The following is a 19206-nucleotide window of genomic DNA, read 5'->3' as shown; positions in this document are numbered from 1 at the left end:
GATATGTAATAAACTTTGGTGTAAGAAACACACTTAAAGAATTAATTCTAAATTCATTAAACTTAAGATTTATTTAGAGATTTACTCTGTGTGGTGTAAACCCATAAACACAAATATCTCGTAACCGAATGATTGCGTACTCATATCGCAGTAAAACATATGTCTCATCGTGCATTTACGATAAGCACGAAGGACGTGCAAGCAGAAATTTGCGTCTGTCACTTCGCATATCGTATCGTCACGAATCAGCAGGCATTGTGTGTATGTATGCACGTCGCCGTGAAAACTGTCAGATATTGTTATGAATAGACGACGATGACTCACACGGAGGCGTCAATGGACATTACGTCGCGAGACGACGACGAGCATGGTTTCCCTAATCACGGAAAAAGCGAAGTTGTCTATCTCGTTACATCCGTCTGAGTGACATTCCTTAGGTCAGCAAGCACAGCTCGCGTAATTATTATTATATTATATTTTAAATTGTCAATAAAAGATTTGTGGGAATTTGTTTTATCTCTTATTATTTTAGAAGTATCTACATAATATTCCTTTGGCCAGCAAAAGTTGAAATATTTACTGCTTGGTTCTTATCTGAAAAAATTTCCCGACTCCTGCCTTGGGCGGCCTGGTAATATTCCTAAGCCATCGTGTAACTTTCCGTGATAGTATCGAGAAGCAAATTCGGATCCTACTTTGGCTAGATCGCGTTTATATAACGATTAATGATATAAACTTTTATAGCGGAAGTATCGCGAGCAACGCTGGCGTCTATGAATGGGACGAAGGATGGGATCGTTGTATGATAAGTTGTATGTCGTGGTAGATAATCGAGAAGCCTGATGTTTTCACGCCTTCACGGCATGGTTCGTACCGGTTGAAAGCAGATTTTATATGACTTGTTCAACCTGGCATTTGACAATTTTGAAATCAATGAATCGTTATGCGCCCGGCGGCTTGTTTTCCTGCACTAAAGATCTATCTTTCGAATCAGCTGATAACCGTCAATTCGTCATGACGCAATTTAGAGAGATTGGAAGTGTAATTGCGTAAACATGTGTTACTAAACAAGTGTAACTGCGTAAATACTATACTAGTTTTATTGATATTAAAATATTGGCAATAGATAGTTCTGATCGTAAATCTTTGGTCGTAAACGTAATGGAATAAAGTATCGAGTCAATTGATAGATCGCGCGACTGGCCGTCGATCGGCAACGCGTGATTCGATTTTCACCTTGAGATCGCAAAAAGTGCCAAACGGAGCGCGAATCTGTATAATAATTAACTACACTCACGTATAAACATGCTCACCAGTACGCATAATAAAGAACTATTCAGTGTATTCTCCGGCCGAGGTGTAATGTAACGAATTCTTCGCGGATACCTCGACCTTGGCCGATATGAGGTGCCGATAATACGTCGTTGTATAATTTCGATAAGCCTCAATCGGTTTTACGAATCGATTCATCTTAAAACTCAAATTAGTTTGTTTATTAATTACTTACATTAGATTAATAAATATTTATCTACGAATATATTTACACATATCTGCGCTTTCAGACTGTGTACTGTTACACAAAAAAAGACGACTAGAACTATTTCTTTTTACACAAACTCTTCTACAGTAGGAAAATTCCCAAAATGTTCAAAACAATTTATCTTTAAAGCTTTTAGTATTAATGTCATCACAAAATAAATATTTTTCTTTTGAGATATTTACGTACCATTAAAGATGCCAACCCTCCTGTACAATGTAATTACATCTTCGATAAATATAATCTTTAATAGTAGCGAGAACAGTGTGTATGATGAGTTAAGACCTTTTCATACAATAAACCGTCTCGTCGTACAGTAAACCCATGAAATGTACTTGACCGACTACTCTATTTATGCCTTCCTTCGTCCTCGGTGATATGCGTTGATTGTTTTACATACTTTTGTGGAACGCGCGACGAGCAACGCGACAACAACAAGACTCTAAATTAATACACCGAAATTTTTATGATTTTTATCGGTATTCGCAAACATGTAAAAAGAGAAATTTATGGATAACATTTGTATTAACAAGAACGACCTGTACGTGCATTAGTGCTTTGCATTCATTTTCATTTTTATTTTTAGATATATTACTTTGTTTATAATTTATTTTATTTTTATAAAACACATATTAAAATACGAGACTTCAGAAAGAAAAACTGGATTTAAGAAAGAAACAAATTGTGTGCGTGTGTGTGTATATATATCATGTTTTTGATATTTATGCCCACCGGCATCAGATTTCTCTCTTGCAACTACGTTCAACAATCTACAGTCCAAAGTTAGTAAAATGAGTTTGATTTGTCAAATTTAAGTAAACAATTATATTTTTCAAATTTCGAGAAACAAAATTTTGAAGATAATATGCGCATTCCTATAAAATATAATACAATGTTTACGATTATATTTTAAATTAAATGGAATCACAGAGTTTAATTTATTAATTAATCCTGTCTATTTTTTAATTGTAAATATGCGTATGAATATGAGCAGGTTTAGCTAGACCGGATCTCGAGTCAACCTGGTGTAACGAGAAGAAAATCATAAATGTTTAAAAAAATATATAACAGCTAGTGTCGTTTTAATAAAACACAGCTGACTGCACGAATTTATTTTCGGATTTAGACACTCGCACCTTATACAGTGATATTTTTACTGTTTAATATTTCTTCGTAAATTAAGTGAGTGGCATAAAATTATTAGATTATTAGTTAATAGGATTACTATTCTAGATACTATTAGGAGATAAATTCATTAGATACTAATCCTGAATTTAAAATTAATATCTCTCGAACATCTCTGCATGGTGATATTAAGGTAATTACTCGTGCAAAATGACGAGTTAATGAATGGATTTCCCAGATTATCTTTTCTTAGTTACGTTTGTAACAGACATATATTTAAGAACATAGGAAAAACTCAATTTAGATGGCATTGTTTGTCTCCCGGCCAGCATCACCAGCGTCACTTTTACGCGCACAAAAATTACGACCTATCTAGCATCGTCAACTTAGCGTCAACGCAATCAGCGGACAGCTTAATATCTGATGACGTAATCTTTAATATACCTGACAGATGCAATTTGCGATATTGACTAATCAGCCAACCGCCAACTTAATGACAACTTAATGTCGTTTCCCTTCTTAGTCATTATTGTCACGCATTTGTCATCTAAATCATATTAGATAAGTGATAATGAAGACTTTATACATCACAAACAGATATATTAAACATACCATATTATATTTCTAGTACCTACAATATTAATGTATAACAAAAATGAAATGTATTTCTGAAACTAAACATTTGCGATTAAAAACATTGATTTTAGATAATTAAACAAATTCAAAAATAAGTTATTTTATTCCACGTCAAGCAATTATTTCAATTTCCTTTTTGGTAGATCTAACCGACCACGTAATAAACCATGCTGTGAAATCCTTTTACATTTGTAATATCGACGGGCAATTGCATCATAAGAAAGAATTCAGCTGCACTGTCGATGCTGAACGATTGTTTGGAAAGATATCATGTCTGTACACGTGCAATTTTATAAACATAATTTCTAGATAAAAGGAGAAATGCATTTCACAGATTTTGACGTATAAAATATTATTATCATGTCTAATGTTTATATTGGTATCGCCGTAATTATTAAATTATCTATTATTACATGACACAATCTCATACAAATCACAAAAAATAATTATCTTACATATATAGATATACTTAATATTTTGCATCAAATTTTCTTAATAAATTAATCAACAGTATATTGCTTCAAAAATTATGTGTGTAATATGTATTATTTCAATACAAATGAAATACAATTAATTAAAAAAATTTATTTTTATACAATGTACATACTTTCATGAATTTGTAAAAAAAATGTTTTCAAATGTGTATTGAAACAGATTGTTATATGCAAAAGATATAAAATTGAAATAATTCCAACACGTCCAATCAACATATATATAAAACCAAGATTAATCGAAATATAAACAGACATGCTCTTCGTATAATGCACGTCAATGGAAAATATTATCGACGTGTTCAAGAATCAGATTGCATTGGTATACAGCATGTTTTAATAAGCTACACTGTATTCGCGACAAGTGCGGGCGTGCATGCCGATCGGCGATTTTATCGCAATCGATGCGCTTTTCCTCATCACCTAAGGTTATTGTTCCCGTCCACGAAATACAGTATTGCCGTCCGAAGGAAGAGGATGGACTGCGATTACATAACGCGGTCGTACGTCGCGTTTGTGGGCGAAGGTGCGAGAACGCCATGAGCATCGGCAAAACGATATTATTTCGCAAAAGCGCGCCGCGCAAAAACATGACACGCTTTTGTGAACACACGCCCTGCACGGCGACGCGCGACGTTTTTCTAATCGATTATGCTTCGATAAAACTTAGTATTCGACAAGTTAGCTGTTTAGTTGAATAAATTTCTTCTCAACTTTTTTTAATGTAGAATTCTAATTATAAATTTCCAATTATAAATTTCCAAGTTACTTAAGTATTATTATACGAAGTTGGAAAAAACATGGAAAAATCTATATCTTAGAAAAATTATTTCTAAAAGATACCTTTACTTTGTTACGCGTCGAAGTTTAACGGAATCTAATATAATTTCTTTTAGATTGTGTCGAATAAACGATAACAGGAAAAAAACCTTAAACTGTTCAAGAAATTTTGTCAATTGTTTAAGAAAATTGTACTGCTATTATGAAATATGTATGATCCTTTCAATAATAACTTAAACCATCGCGATTATTAATAAAATAAATCTGTAGTATGATGGATTCTACATTTGCAGTGTTGAAACTTCTATTTGTCAACTTCATATTATGCAAAACAGACAGTGTCTTTTATAATCTACGACCGAAGAACCATGGCCTACTTGGTTAAATTTATGACGAAACTTCAATTGATCATTTGTAGTTCAACAACGAAACTTTTATATCCTGTTGTACTACGCGCCATTCATGCGGACATGAAAAATTTGCTATGATAGAACTATGAATGCAGAACTTTGTTAACAATAGATTAAGTAACATTCGTCGGCCAAGCTTATCGCGGGAAAAAGTAAAGACTCGAGAAAAGTGATGCGTCCAAAGCTTATCTACCTTGTGTGTGGATTCTTCCTCTTTTCCCAATATTCTTAAGTAGGAATAGACGGAGCACACAAATGCCTACGAACCTTCCAATGAGACGAAGACCGTCAGCGAATGATGGGACCGTGACAGAACAGCGCAGAAAAAAAATAAATACTATTTTAACAACTTTCTGAAATTAGTCAATGCAAATTACTTTACTATAATTACATTAATAAGAAATTAATGATTTACTTTAAACTTAATTTTTGTCCTCTTTATTAATGTATGTTTTAAATATTTATTGTGTGATCGTTGAGAAAATGATCCACTATGCAACAATATATTTCTGCAGAATACTACATTGGAAATGTTTACTGTGCAATAATTGTGACGTAGATCCACTCTTGACTCTTCCTCTTTTTTATATTATCCACAATCAGTGGATAAATAGTAGGTATGCGTTCAACGAGAACAAGGAGCAAACTGATTTTTCAAGGATATAGATCTTTAATGCAACTTACATTTATGTTTTCTTGACCTTTATAAAACCAGCTGTATTGGAAAAGTATTTATAAAACCAACTGTATTGGAAAAGTATTTCGCATTTGCCTCGTTGAACTTTTTCTCTGCAGCTTGTGGGTTGACGATTTCAAGTCCCTGCAAATACAGACAAAATAAAAAATTATTTATGCAATTAAATTTACCAGTTGTAAAGCGTCAAAAGCATAAAAAGTGTAAACATACTTGTAAAGGAGTGAAAGCCACGCTGGAAGCAGTGCCGCAGACTTGTTTTTTGACAGTGGTGCTGCCTCCCCATTGCTGTTGCTTCTGCAGATTCTTGAATATCCTGACTTTCGTCTTCTCGTCAATTTGTGGCAACCTGATTCGGCCAGTGCCAGCCTTACCAATAGTCCCTCGCGAGTAGCCAAGATCTTCTTGATAGGCATCATTCTCAATCTGCAATCGCAATAATAATATATTCTCTAATTATTCTCAGAACATTATAAATTCCAGAACATTCATTACTTACGTCTCCCAATTTCATCCTATTTGCGTGCTTTTTTAACTCCGTGGGAGCGTAGCGTTCCTTCATCTTACGAACGCGTTTACCGCCGCGCTTCTTTCCACCAGGATCGATTGGTTTTGGCAGCGGTTTCACAAACTTCACGGATGGCGGCTCTTGCAGCTTATCCAACTTCTTCTCGATCTCTTCGCGCAGCTTTTGGCCCATGGGACTGTCCGTGTACGCATTGCAGGCGTCTACTCTAGCTGCTAAGATGCTTTTCGTTGACACCAGCTTCGCCGCTTTCCGCCGTAGATCCTGTAACGTTACATACGTTAGAGTCATATCATTGTTGTAATATTTCGCTACTTCTTATAATTTTTATTGTACAAAGCATGCAAGAAGAACAAACTTACAGGAGGTGTTCCTTGTACAATTTCAGAATAATATATAAATCCTGCATGAGGCAAGGTGGTAACTTGCGAAAATCCAGAGAGCGCGGTTTTCTGAGATCCAAGGACCACCAGATTGCACGCTGGTATCTGAGAAAGCTTCGTCAGACCGTCTGCGACTCCCATAATCTTGGCAGCTGTTGATGCACCGACGATTATCGATAGGTTTGGCGCGATAAATGCCATTCTGCTCTCTACATATTCAAATATCTTTAATTTACAGTTATTCAATTCCACTGCCATATCACAAGCTTCATAAATAGCTTCTCTCTCCTCTTCCGTCAACAGTTGACCCTGAGTGGTCGACGCGGTCATAGAAACAATCATAATTGTCGCTTGGGTGAGAAACTGCTGTAAATTCTCATTATTTTTAGCTCTCTTGGGGTCATTCCCCAATTCCTTGACAGTCTTTACGTATTCTAGTGGTCCTACCACTAAGGATTTTAATTCTGGAAATCTTTTCGAATACTTGTCTCTGATAAATCTATGTATAATGGCTATTTCATTGTCAATTTTAACTGCCATATTATTAGCTTCAACTATCAACTGATATTCCGGATCGGATTCTACAGGTCCTATGATATCGGTTGACTTCCTGGGTACTTTGCTGTGCCTCTCAATTTGTGACATAACTTGCGGCAGCTGTTCCGAATCTCGTAACTTGGCTAACTCTCGAATTGAGGACACCTTTATCTCTGCACAAAGAAAAGGCAAATTAATTTTATGTAACGTATTAGATATGCATGAAATGTAAAACATGTAAATTGCGCTGTGTAAAACAGAACATTGTATGTACAAATAGTTATTTGTGTAACAAGTGAGGTAAGATGAAAATTCCCGGGTGCGGAGTTTACGCACGAGCCAAAGGCGAGTGCGGTAACCGCACCCGGGAATTTTCATCTTTACACACGGCTTACACTCCCTATTTTATGTTGCAAGTGCCTGAAAAGTGGTCTATCACGCACGCGTAGCGTGCGTAATGGGGCACTTTCCATGCACGTGTTGCATAAAATAAATTTCCATACACTGTAAAATAAGCTAACCTTCTTCTATGACTTTCGGGATAAACGTCGGCTCCGGCTCCTCCATAAAAACATCCGCGTCGTCATTTTCCTCGAGATCGGCAAGAAGTTCGTCAGCCAAAGACATTTTTCCTCGTTACAAATTATTTGTCAAGCTCACGGAGTCTCGGCGGCACTGCGGCAAACGCGAAAATTCAAACAGCCACGAGGTCAGTCGAAAATGAAGAAAATCCAGAAAATCCCCGAACGTAAGACAATTTTCCGACTAGTTTTTTTCCAACACTGTTTTAATTTCACATTAGAGGGAGAAGGTGAAACTATTGAAACTGATGGAATATGGGGATTGGAAACGATATGCGTGGCCAATATATTTTACTTTAAAAACGTGGTCACAACGTGCCGATTGCATAATCTCGCTTCACTCGCGATTCGCGATTATTTTATGAAAAACGATATAATCCCGAAAAATATTTACTTCCGGATGTTAATTATAGCTTGTAATACAATAAAGCCTGCGGATAACGGTCGCGGCCGAATACTATCTCCTCCTCGTCGGATGTCGAAATTGTCGAACGATTATTCGCGATTACTTTGGATCTCGTAACACGCGATCTTGACCCGGCAATGATTGAAGAGAAAGAGGAAGAGGAAAAGCTGGAAACTGGAAAAGACCTCGCTTCCCTCCAAAACGTCTTCCACCTCCCACTTGTTGAGTCTCGCGTCTGCGCCACACTCAGCCTTACAGCGCGTGAGCGTCCAAACCATAGAGATATAAGAATAGAGTGCGCGAGTCATATGCTAGCACGTAAGAGGCTGCGATATAGGAATAGAAAAAGAACGCTGCATATAGGCCCTTTCTGTCTTTGTCTACGCGTGCATGCGAAACAAAGACAGAAGGGGCCCATGCGCAGCTTTCTCTTTCTATTCCTATATCGCTTTTTCTAGAGTTCCTATAATAAGAGTTAGGACAAACCGCCGCCATATACAGCCAAATGATAGCTTTGTCTCACTCTCACTAACTTCTTGGCTGAAACATATGACGACCATGATAGCTTTGTCTCATTCCCACTTACAGCTTGTCTCACTCTCACTAACTTGGCTGAAACATATGGCGGGACCAATCAAAAATCGTCACCACATTGGCTTAACCAGAGAGAAACCTGAGAGAGGCCATCCCGGCATTTTTCGTCAATTTTTCTGTGTCACATTTTCCGACGCGCCGCCTGAGAAAGTGCGTATCAACTACGTCGTTTCGCTCGGTAACCGCACATGGTTTGCGTCCGTGCTAATGGTTCGTGTCCGAACTAGCCAGTTAGAGGGGATATGCTGCGGCCGCGGCGCACAGTAGAGCCGTTTGCGCGAATCGCGGAAAAAAAAAAATATGTTACTTGTAAAATATGCAATGAATGATCAAGAACCTTTCAATGTTGACTGTTATAAAATTGCAAAAGTGTATATTTATTAAAACAAGTATTTGATTGAAATGTAAATAAAAATTCAATTTACATTTAATTTACGTATAAAGAGAAAAAAAAAAAAAAAAAACAAAGTAATTCGTGCGTCGATCATCGCTTAAGTTCTAAATTTTTTTTGATGTGGTTTACCTACTTCTTAAACTAGTTATTAACGGATCGGATGACACGAGCATCATATGCATAACATCTTCATTTGTAAACAGACGGCTACATTTTCTACTATGATTAAGTCGATATCGTTTATAGTCCTTAATTATTTCTTGCCTCTTGAGAGCTTCTTCCGATAATGTCCCAAACAGGTAACGCTGCATTTTCCAGAGGCATTTTCTATAATTTCCTTACCGTGAAGAAGACTTTTATGAACGGTAATTGGCATAAAGTACCAAGAATATTTTTCAATAAATATTTCCGCTGCCAAATTGTACGCATATAAGAACCGAAGTTTTTCTGAATTTATGTTCGTCCCCACAATTAATCGTTTGTAATATTGTTTTGGAAAATCTTCTGATCAATTTCTCGTCAACTCCAGTTATTTCTGCTGTGATTTTTGGATCAGCAAAAAATCGTCGAGAAGTATTTCCGTCATTAGATGATCCGGAACCTTGTTTAACGATGTCTACCCTCAGTCCACACGTTCTATTATAAAAGCGTCTTGTATTCTTGTTTTTTGTTTCTTCTTTTTTAACGCGTGTTTCTGGCGTTGTTGACCACTTTGTCTTGAAAGACAAATTGTAGGCAATATGTAATATACATTTCATGAATTTGATTCGTGCGTGCAAGGGTGACATTATTCCTAATTTGAGTGCTTCTTTTCTTTGTTAGACCTTTTATTAATTTCTGTTAAGTTGTTCATTTGAGATGGTTTGGAACCACAAATGAACCACGAAGATGATGAAGGCGTGTGGGTTACAGCTTGAGCTACCTTACCGTTTATCATCGTAAATATCATTTGATGATTTCATTTTGAATGTGGTTCCGAACTTTTCTATTTCTGTTTCTCGTAATTGAGCATTTCGTCATCCATACGTTGTCTTTTCACTTTTTATTTTTCAGCAGTTTCTTTTGTGTATTCAAATTGTATTGCTTGTGCACTATATATATTATATCTTCGTGGTTCATTTGCGGTTCCAAACCATCTCAAATGAACAACTTAACAGAAATTTAATAAAGGTCTACAACAAAGAAAATTAGAAGCACTCAAATTAGGAAATAAGTGTCACCCTTGCAAGACGTGGTCACGAATCAAATTCATGAAAACCTGTTTATATTACATATTGCCTACAATTTGTCTTTCAAGATTCAAAGTGGTCACATCATGACACAACGCCAGAACTCGCCCACGATGACAGTCCCCTCACGGGATAGCAAGCTACGCGGCGGCGGCAAAAAGAAGAAACAAAAAAATATTTTACGATACAAGACGCTTTTTATAATAAACTTGGACTGAGGGTAGACATCGTTAAACAAGGTTCCGGATCATCTAATGACGGAAAATACTTCTCGACGATTTTTTGCTGATCCAAAAATCACAGCAGAAATAACTGGAGTTGACGAGAAATTGATCAGAAGATTTTCCACCAATATTACAAAACGATTAAATTGTGGTGAAGAAATAAATTCAGAAAAATTCGGTTCTTATATGCGTACAATTTGGCAGCGGAAATATTTATTGAAAAATATTCTTGGTACTTTATGCCAATTACCGTTCATAAAATTCTTCTTCACGGTAAGGAAATTATAGAAAATGCCTCGGAAAATGCAGCGTTACCTGTTGGGGACATTATCGGAAGAAGCTCAAGAGGCAAGAAATAATTAAGGACTATAAACGATATCGACTTAATCATAGTAGAAAATGTAGCCGTCTGTTTAACAAATGAAGATGTTATGCATATGATGCTCGTGTCATCCGATCCGTTAATAACTAGTTTAAGAAGGTAAACCACATCAGGAAAAAAAATTTAGACTTAAGCGATGATCGACGCACGAATTACTTTGCTCTTATACGTAAATTAAATGAGAAATTGAATTTTTATTTAATTTCAATCAAATACTTGTTTTAATAATATACACTTTTGCAATTTTTATAAGTCAACATTGAAAGGTTTTCTATGATCATTCAGATTGCATATTTTACAAGTAACATAAATTTTTTTCCGCGATTCGCGCAAACGGCTCTACTGTGCGCCGCGGCCGCAGCATATCCCCTCTAACTGGCTAGTTCGGACACGAACCATTAGCACGGACGCAAACCATGTGCGGTTACCGAGCGAAACGACGTAGTTGATACGCACTTTCTCAGGCGGCGCGTCGGAAAATGTGACACAGAAAAATTGACGAAAAATGCCGGGATGGCCTCTCTCAGGTTTCTCTCTGGCTTAACTCTTATTATAGGAACTCTAGCTTTTTCAGCTCGCTCGCGCACTCTATTCTTATATCTCTATGGTCCAAACCGAACGCACCCATTATCTTGAGACGATCTTGAAGACTATGAATACTGGCCTAAAGTTTCCTCAACCACCAATCGTGATGACTCACCTCGGCTGCTGCGAGGCGAACCGGAAGTTCGTGCGTCCCTGAGGCTGAAATCCCATGGTGCGGAATGGAAGTGCGGAATAGAGAATGCGTCATAGACACAGCCAATCAGAGCTATGCCGCGTCAACGCATTCTGCAAATGTCTCCCGCCCTGTGCCCATGGTGCGTCATAGACGAGCAATGACGCATCCGGAATGAAAATAATTGATATATAATAAACATTTTATTAAAATAATTCAAACGTTTTTATAAAAAATAATCTTTGTAATAGCAATAATAATTATTAATATAACATTAAATAAAATTTCATATTGAATATAAAAAAGTTGAAAACAATATTTTTAAATTTTTGAATTGCATTGACGCATTTTTGATCATTTTTCTGCACCATGTGAACAGGCCGGTCAAAGACTTGCGGAATGCGGAATGCGTGATGCACAGTACTGTTGGTCTCGATCATACACGCCATACAGTATTGTTGACGTTTTTGGCTAAAAACTGTTTTGTGTGAATATGGAAACCAAAATAATGATGGTTGAAGAGTCTATTAAAGTTTTAATAAAAGTATACATGAGAACTCCAATGCTCCGATCAAATACTAAGGTTATGGCTCTATGACGCAAATCTTTAACGCAACTGCGCCACGAACGCATGCAGGAAAAATCGTAAACACTGCGGCATAGCTCTGATTGGCTATGTCTATGACGCATTCTCTATTCCGCACTTCCTTTCCGCACCATGGGATTTCAGCCTGAGAAAGGACTAAAAGCCCTTAAGATGAAATTTCATAGGCAGTGAAAAGCAGCAGCAGATCGTACTGATTGGCTATAAAATAGAGAAGTTCTCGAGTTTCTAGAACTTCTCTATTTTGTAGCCAATCAGTACGATCTGCTGCTACTTTTCACTGCCCATGAAATTTCACCTTTATAAACAAATAAATGCAAACCAGCGTTCACGTGGTTTTCCAAACCATACGCTCTGGAAAGCAAACTACAAAAATTCATCTCTAAAGAGAGTCCGCCCCTGTTGTCCTGTTCACCACATCCCCGGCCGAAAAGAGGACCTGCTTTAACGAGGTACCTTCTCTTTCATCGTTATTTTCTTCCTGGCATGCACTTGTACGTTTGCTGCGAAATACGTTCGTCCTTCGGACAAAACCGTCGCTGTCGCGGCCAGCGATATCATCACGCGTATTGGGAACGGGCACACGGCCAATATGGCGGCCATGCCATAGGCCGGAACACGTGATCATATACACGTGTAATGCCCGATCTACAATAGCTGTAGTAAGCTGTAGTAAGCCTCAAGATGTAAGAAGTGACCAATCACAGTCGATTAGACGCCGCTTGAGGCTTAACGCTTACTACCATTGTGCGGCAGCTAAGACTCCCATGCGTGCGTTGACCAATCACAAATTTTGATTTTGCCGCAGGCGACTTGCGGCAGCCTTCTGATTGGTCAACGCACTCTACCGCACGGCGTTTCCGCGTCTATGGAGTCTTAGCATAACACGTGGAACATACATGTGCTCACAAACACACTGTTTCGCGTGTATATGAGCCGGCTTACGGCCGCCATATTGGCCAGTGGGGTCATCGTGCCCGTTCCCAATCCTTTTCGTTTCTGTAGTTTTCGTTATCGTCACGCGTATTTTTCTCATTTCCGTAGTTTGCGATATCGTTGCAGTCGCTGGACATCTGACTAAAGCACGAAGAGCGAAAACCAAGACGGTTCTTAGTGAATTTCGACGTGTCAACAGCAGTCAACAGGTCGACGATGCGTCGACGAAATCTCGCGCTTTGCTATTGCACGCTTCTATTCATCGTTTCCTCCTCCGAGCCGTTAAAACATGAACCCCGTGGAAACCTGATGCAAGACGTGATCGAAGACAGAAGCAACTTAACGTTCGAGCTTCTTGGAAAGTTCTATAAAGATGATAATAAGACCAACGTCGTTCCGTACGAGATGTGCGAGAACAGTACCTGCATTCCGCTCTGCTGCCCCCTCGGCGTTCGCATGATCAAGGATCAATGCGTTGCTGAGAACGTTGGGCGTTATCCCTTTCCGGGTGTGTACAAGCAGGCGACGAACGAGTCGCTTGAGAGAGGACCGATCGGCAAGGTGGACCAAATCTTTCAGCTGACCGTCCACGATCCGTGCCAAAAAGTCGGATACTATTTGCTTAAACCTGACGAGGAACCAGATGACGCGTTTATGTTTCTCCTCAATGGCTCTCTGTATCTACCGCATATCAAAGACTTTGTCGATGCCAATTTATACTGCCTCATCGTCTCGCAACGGGATAAGTACGAGACAGCTGTTTGCATTAATTCCCTAAAATCGGCCCTCCAGGAAATATATAATGTGGGTGAGATAATATCTATGCTGTTTCTACTGGCGACATTCGTGGTGTATTCCACACTACCGGAGCTTCAGAACATGCACGGCTACACTCTGCGTGGATACGTCGGCTCGTTGTTCATCGCGAAAGCGTTCGACACAATACTGACACCAGATACACCAATATGGGAAACCGCCTCCGGCGCCTCTTGCAAAATAATGGGTACAGCATATAATAATACAGTGAACACATATAATACAGCATATATAATACATGATTTCTCTCCCCCCCCGATAATTTGAATGTAAAAATTTAATAAAACCTTGGGGAAAAAACAATGAAATATAAAGCGGGTAAAATTTAAATTTTGATATGCATTCAACTTGGAACTTTATTTGGATAAGTATCTTTTTCCTTTTCTTCTTGCGGAAGATTTTACGTGATTCTGACACAATATTTAAATCGCAATGTTTAATTCAATGTAGTGTATATTATCGTCAAGGTTTACCGTTTTCGACTAAACAAATTCCTGATGCAGAAAGACAGTAAATTTGTTTCTTCACGGGCGAACATAAGCTTTATTATCGGCACCATAATGCGTGATTAATAGTTGTTCATTCTGTTTCAGCATTCTACATCGTTTGGTTCTGGGTTATGGCAAGCTTCTTCTGGTTAAACGTGATGTGCTTTGACATTTGGTGGGCATTCGGGTAAGCTGTCAAAATATTCCATACATTTTATCTGCAATAAAATTACCTTTTAAAGACAATCTTGTGATATTTCTTGTTGTAACAATTAGAAAAAGATAAAAATTAAGTTAAACCGAGATTAAAGTTAATCCGCGTTGGTAGAAATGAACATTGATCTGGATTTTGAAGATATCTTGTAATATTTCTTGAACAAAATGGAGCAAAAGATTTAGACCTGAATCTCGAAGATGATCATTCTTAAAAAAAAACCATCCCACTTTTATATATAATTTATATATAAATTACTTTTATTTATATTTATATATAATTACTATTTATATTTTATATATATTTATAATTATGATCGAGCATTATTATTTACGGTTTATCAAAGATGAAACGTTTTTGGATCGAGTTCTTGGTCAAAATGAGTTAATTGATTCGCCAAATATTTTCACAAGCGCCACTTGATCCGGCGTGTGTAGTAAAGAAATTTGATAATTGACAAACAATAGGGGAAGATAGCGACAGGACGCGAATTAAAATATCCGGTACGTGACCGGTGCGCGTATGTGGTGCAAACACAGCCAAGTTAATTTTGATCGCACGCTGCGTGAATACGTCGAACACGCTCATTTATGACTTATTATAACTTATTAAGGCTCCTGCTGGCTCGCGAGCCAACTCCGCGTTGACAGTGGCGACCCTAAAAACTATAAGACGTGAAAAATGACACGTCAAGAAGCAAAATTATCCTTGCGATTTACAGCGTTATTCTTCATTTTAGTGCAGTGTTTTTACATTTAAAATTATTGTGATAGTGTTAAAATATACCGAAGATATCCACTTTATTGTGATTTAATATGTGCAAGCAAATACTTATTATTTCAATTCGGCAGCTGTCAAACGGCTTTTTTCGTTCTTGATTAGGCAACATTCACTTCGACAAATGTGGATTACTCATGTAAAAGGAGAATTTTCGGTGTATTTTACAAATCTATTTTATCGTTTACAGATGGTATTTTATTAAAAAGCATTTTTATTTTAGTGTAAATCGCAAGAATTTCCATGATATATTTTCATGATTTCCTCACTTCTGACGTCATCAATCCAAGATTCGTTTACATTAACGGAGCCGTCTCAACGTATTTTCTAAAATGACATTAAGAACGATTGCGATACAAGTATATAAATCATCATTCGTGTCGCGATGATCAATTTAACAGTCGTTTAACGTTATCAATATAAATCGTACGTTTTTCTGGTCATGCTTGCGACCTGCGACACGCGATGCGTTTTGTTCTTTTGTTCTTTCTCATTATGCGCGTGTGGAATGCTATAAAGTAATTTATTATCTCTCGCGCGTCAATGAAATTTCATGACGCGATATTGTCGTGTCGCTATATTTACTGTTCCCGCAAAGGAGATGAACTGACCCCGCTGTCGACAAGCCCGTTTCACCCTACTACAAGGGTGTGACGACTGCTGTGTACGCACATCGTCCATCTCTTGTAATCAATTACAAAAGTGTCGAGCGGCTCGGGCCCGATTAATTATAATTATTATATATAAAAATCTTTGAAGAGATTACATTTTCTATTTTTATACAAAATTTGTAGCATTTAAACTTAATTGCGTTACCGAAGAGCTACCCATTTAATTAAGATTGATAGAGTTGAAAAACATTTTTGTAAGTTACAAGAACAATCTAATATTTCACACATGTCAGTCTTTAAACGTTTCTAAATAATTTTCTGTATACGTTTCTTAAATAAATGTAGGAAATTAAATTCGAAATAGTAATAATTTTCAATTATCAATTATTACGTATCACAAATATTACGTATCATAGTCGCACACCGCTTACATAAAACGTATTAAACAAAATTCAACGCATCGGTTATATTTCCGAGAAGCGCGACCAAAAGCGATAATTATTTTGATTTGTATTTGCATGCTGACCTGTTCTACTTGTTGCTGGCAACAATGTGGCATGTAAATCACATTTTGCAGAGAATTCCGTTCGTTACAAGGAAGCGTGAAGCAAGAGATGCGTGAAGCACGAGAGAGAAAAAAATTCGTTATGTATTCGATTTACGCGTGGGGAAGCGCTTCCATTCTCACCGTTATTGGTGTCATCATAGATTTCGTTCCCAAATTGATCCAACCGGAGTTTGGTAAAACGAAGTGTTTTTTCGATAGTAAGTGAACGTTTACTAATAGCTTATGACAGTGACGTTCTATTAAAACCATACATTTTATCAAGACCAGATTTGAGACTTGTGAAAATTAAGCGCTTGCAAAATACGACGTATAAAAATGCCAGAAATTTAATTCTTCGTTTCAGCGAACAAGGCGACGACGGCGACAGCGATATATTTTATCGGACCCATAAGTGTCACCGTTATCTGCAACATTTGCCTGCTTATCTCTACTGCACGAAAAATTAAGGACACAACTGCTTATTTGAGAAGCTCGGAATGCGGATGCCACGATAATAAGCAATGGTTTGACAATAAGCAATGGTTTGTATACAAGCATCTTTATACTAATACGTTATTGATAATCATATTAATATATGATTATACGCCGATGTATCAGTTTGCCGAACGGCTTTGCATAATGTCGATCAGTCCTCGTTCTCCACGTGATGATTATCTTTAGACGGCAACTTTCCCATACGGGGATTTGCTTTCATAATTACGAAATCTTTTGAAGCAACAAACACATCGTCGCCGTTTGGATCGCGCGCGTACGAGATTCCTCGAGAGCATCTGCGATTCTCGAAAGAATGACAAACGATCGTGCGAATAAAAAGCAAAAAGTGGTTGTTCCCCTATTTCATAAAGACGGACATCACGTTTCTTCAAAATTTTTTTTAGAAAACTTGGACAAATTTCTCCCTGTCTTTTAGCCCGAAACTTGATGATTACGATTTTTCGAAGATATCTATTTTCAGTGAGCATCGGTTGCTTCAAATGCTTTCGTTTATCGCGAAGTTCTTTGTTTTAGTAATTCTAAATTATAGAAGATACAGAAACAAACGCATTCGCACGCAGGTTCAATCTCTGTCGGAAGTTGTTCATCCTGATTGGCATATGGTGCTTCATGGAAATAATATGGCCGGCCTACGCTTGGTATCTGAGCAATCTGACAAACGTCCTGGAAGGTCTCATCATCTTCATTACATTTGTATTGAACGAAAAGGTCAAGCGACTGCTGCTAAAGCGATTCAGTTGCCGAATCTGTTGCTGATTCGGTTGCCAAGATCGTAATCACCAGAAACTCGACGCGCGGCGGCGGTTTCATAAAGCTCAGTTACGCTCTCGCCCATGTTATGATGAGATAATCTCATCCAGAAGGCTAATACTCGAGCGCGTCAGATATTGATAGTGTATATGAGAAGAGTGAATAGAGTGATAGTGTATATTAGAAGAGTGAATTAGGCGATGATGTAACTTAATACTTTACTCGAGAATTAATGTTACATTGCTCGCGTCGATCTCTTTGTTTGGAACGCCAAGATTGGTGGTTTCCATCGTTCTTTATATTCCTTTAAAATGTACTCACAAGATTTTTTTATTTCTTTTGCAGTCTAAAGAGAATTTATAGAAATTAATTGCTCTGCATCTATTATCGTCCTCATTAAAGTAACAAAAACATAGTGTATATCATGTTCATTGACTGCCGTATACCATAATTTTGTATTGTTATTACGTTATTATTACACCATAATGTCTCGGTAAAAAGGGTACAGATAATTTACTAATTTTAACTTCTATTCTAGTACATTATTGCTCGTGCATGAAAGAGACTATCTTACATTCTCTTTTTCTTCATTTTTTTTCATTACATTGACACTCGGCCTACATTTCCATCGCACACATAAGTGTTTAATATTATTAAATAAATCAAGAAAAAAATGTATATATGTATAAAATTGACATATCTAAAACACACATATTTATATGGATACATAATTTTTAAGGTAATATTTTATCGCGCAACAAATGTGCGATGCAAATGCCGACTTATGTCAAATTTTATCATATACACGTGATAGTATTACAATATGTACCTTGAAAATCCTTGAGATAGACTTTAAATCAAGCATCTTCACGTTTAATTTAAGATTTTGTTGATTTGTTATGAAGTTTATTTACCGAGCTTTCTGGGAGCTGCATTTCATTTATTACATATAGAATATAGCTCTTTACTTAGCTTCTATACGGTCACAGAATATTCCTGTACAAGTGCCATCACAAACATTCGTCTAATATTTAAGTCGCATCTGCATTTATACTCGCCTATAAAATCAAAATGTTTAAAATCAAGTGGACAGAATTACAACACAAGGAGAATAAGAGCATGGAGTTCAGAAGTTTATAATTGTTAAGTAATAAAGGCTAATCTATATTCATTACTATTACATGTATGTATTTGTAATAGTCTACGTATACAATAATTAGACGAGAAAATAAAAAATGAAAATCACTATAACACGTACTCTCGCGCGCTACTTGCACACGTCCTGTACTCCTTTTAATCA

At 37.2% G+C, this 19206-nt stretch overlaps 2 protein-coding genes and 1 long non-coding RNA gene across 3 annotated transcripts; 1 reads left to right on the top strand and 2 right to left on the bottom strand.

Annotated features, from left to right (window-relative positions):
* Positions 1-5541: 5541 nt before the first annotated feature.
* LOC139816156 (U4/U6 small nuclear ribonucleoprotein Prp31-like) lies at positions 5542-8315 on the bottom strand. Its single transcript, XM_071783526.1, has 5 exons — positions 7641-8315; positions 6562-7292; positions 6173-6463; positions 5887-6099; positions 5542-5799 (listed from the first exon to the last, which is right to left on the bottom strand). The coding sequence occupies exons 1-5, from the start codon at positions 7744-7746 to the stop codon at positions 5683-5685; spliced, it is 1458 nt and encodes a 485-aa protein (XP_071639627.1). The 5' UTR covers positions 7747-8315; the 3' UTR covers positions 5542-5682.
* A 4232-nt stretch (positions 8316-12547) lies between these two features.
* Positions 12548-19157, top strand: LOC139815672 (G-protein coupled receptor Mth2-like). The gene is made up of 6 exons (XM_071782741.1): positions 12548-12703; positions 13296-14190; positions 14597-14678; positions 16671-16858; positions 17005-17182; positions 17717-19157. The coding sequence occupies exons 2-6, from the start codon at positions 13404-13406 to the stop codon at positions 17910-17912; spliced, it is 1431 nt and encodes a 476-aa protein (XP_071638842.1). The 5' UTR covers positions 12548-12703; positions 13296-13403; the 3' UTR covers positions 17913-19157.
* On the bottom strand, positions 14342-15715 carry LOC139815673 (uncharacterized). Its single transcript, XR_011732796.1, has 2 exons — positions 15040-15715; positions 14342-14709 (listed from the first exon to the last, which is right to left on the bottom strand). It is a non-coding gene; the product is annotated as an uncharacterized lncRNA (long non-coding RNA).
* Positions 19158-19206: the final 49 nt, after the last annotated feature.

Source organism: Temnothorax longispinosus, chromosome 7 (assembly GCF_030848805.1).
Source record: "Temnothorax longispinosus isolate EJ_2023e chromosome 7, Tlon_JGU_v1, whole genome shotgun sequence".
NCBI lineage: Eukaryota > Metazoa > Arthropoda > Insecta > Hymenoptera > Formicidae > Temnothorax > Temnothorax longispinosus.
Note: the sequence above shows the minus strand (reverse complement) of the source record. Positions and strands in the feature narration are given on the sequence as shown.

Bases quoted from the DNA above. Each gene is read 5' to 3' on its own strand.
- LOC139816156 (XM_071783526.1), bottom strand. From the start codon at position 7,746: ATGTCTTTGGCTGACGAACTTCTTGCCGATCTCGAGGAAAATGACGAC. The intron at 7,293-7,640 runs GTTAGCTTATTT...TTCTTTGTGCAG, and splicing joins CCCGAAAGTCATAGAAGAAG to AGATAAAGGTGTCCTCAATT. The intron at 6,464-6,561 runs GTAAGTTTGTTC...GTAACGTTACAG, and splicing joins TTGTACAAGGAACACCTCCT to GATCTACGGCGGAAAGCGGC.
- LOC139815672 (XM_071782741.1), top strand. From the start codon at position 13,404: ATGCGTCGACGAAATCTCGCGCTTTGCTATTGCACGCTTCTATTCATC. The intron at 14,679-16,670 runs GTAAGCTGTCAA...CACATTTTGCAG, and splicing joins GACATTTGGTGGGCATTCGG to AGAATTCCGTTCGTTACAAG. The intron at 17,183-17,716 runs GTTTGTATACAA...ATTCGCACGCAG, and splicing joins TGGTTTGACAATAAGCAATG to GTTCAATCTCTGTCGGAAGT.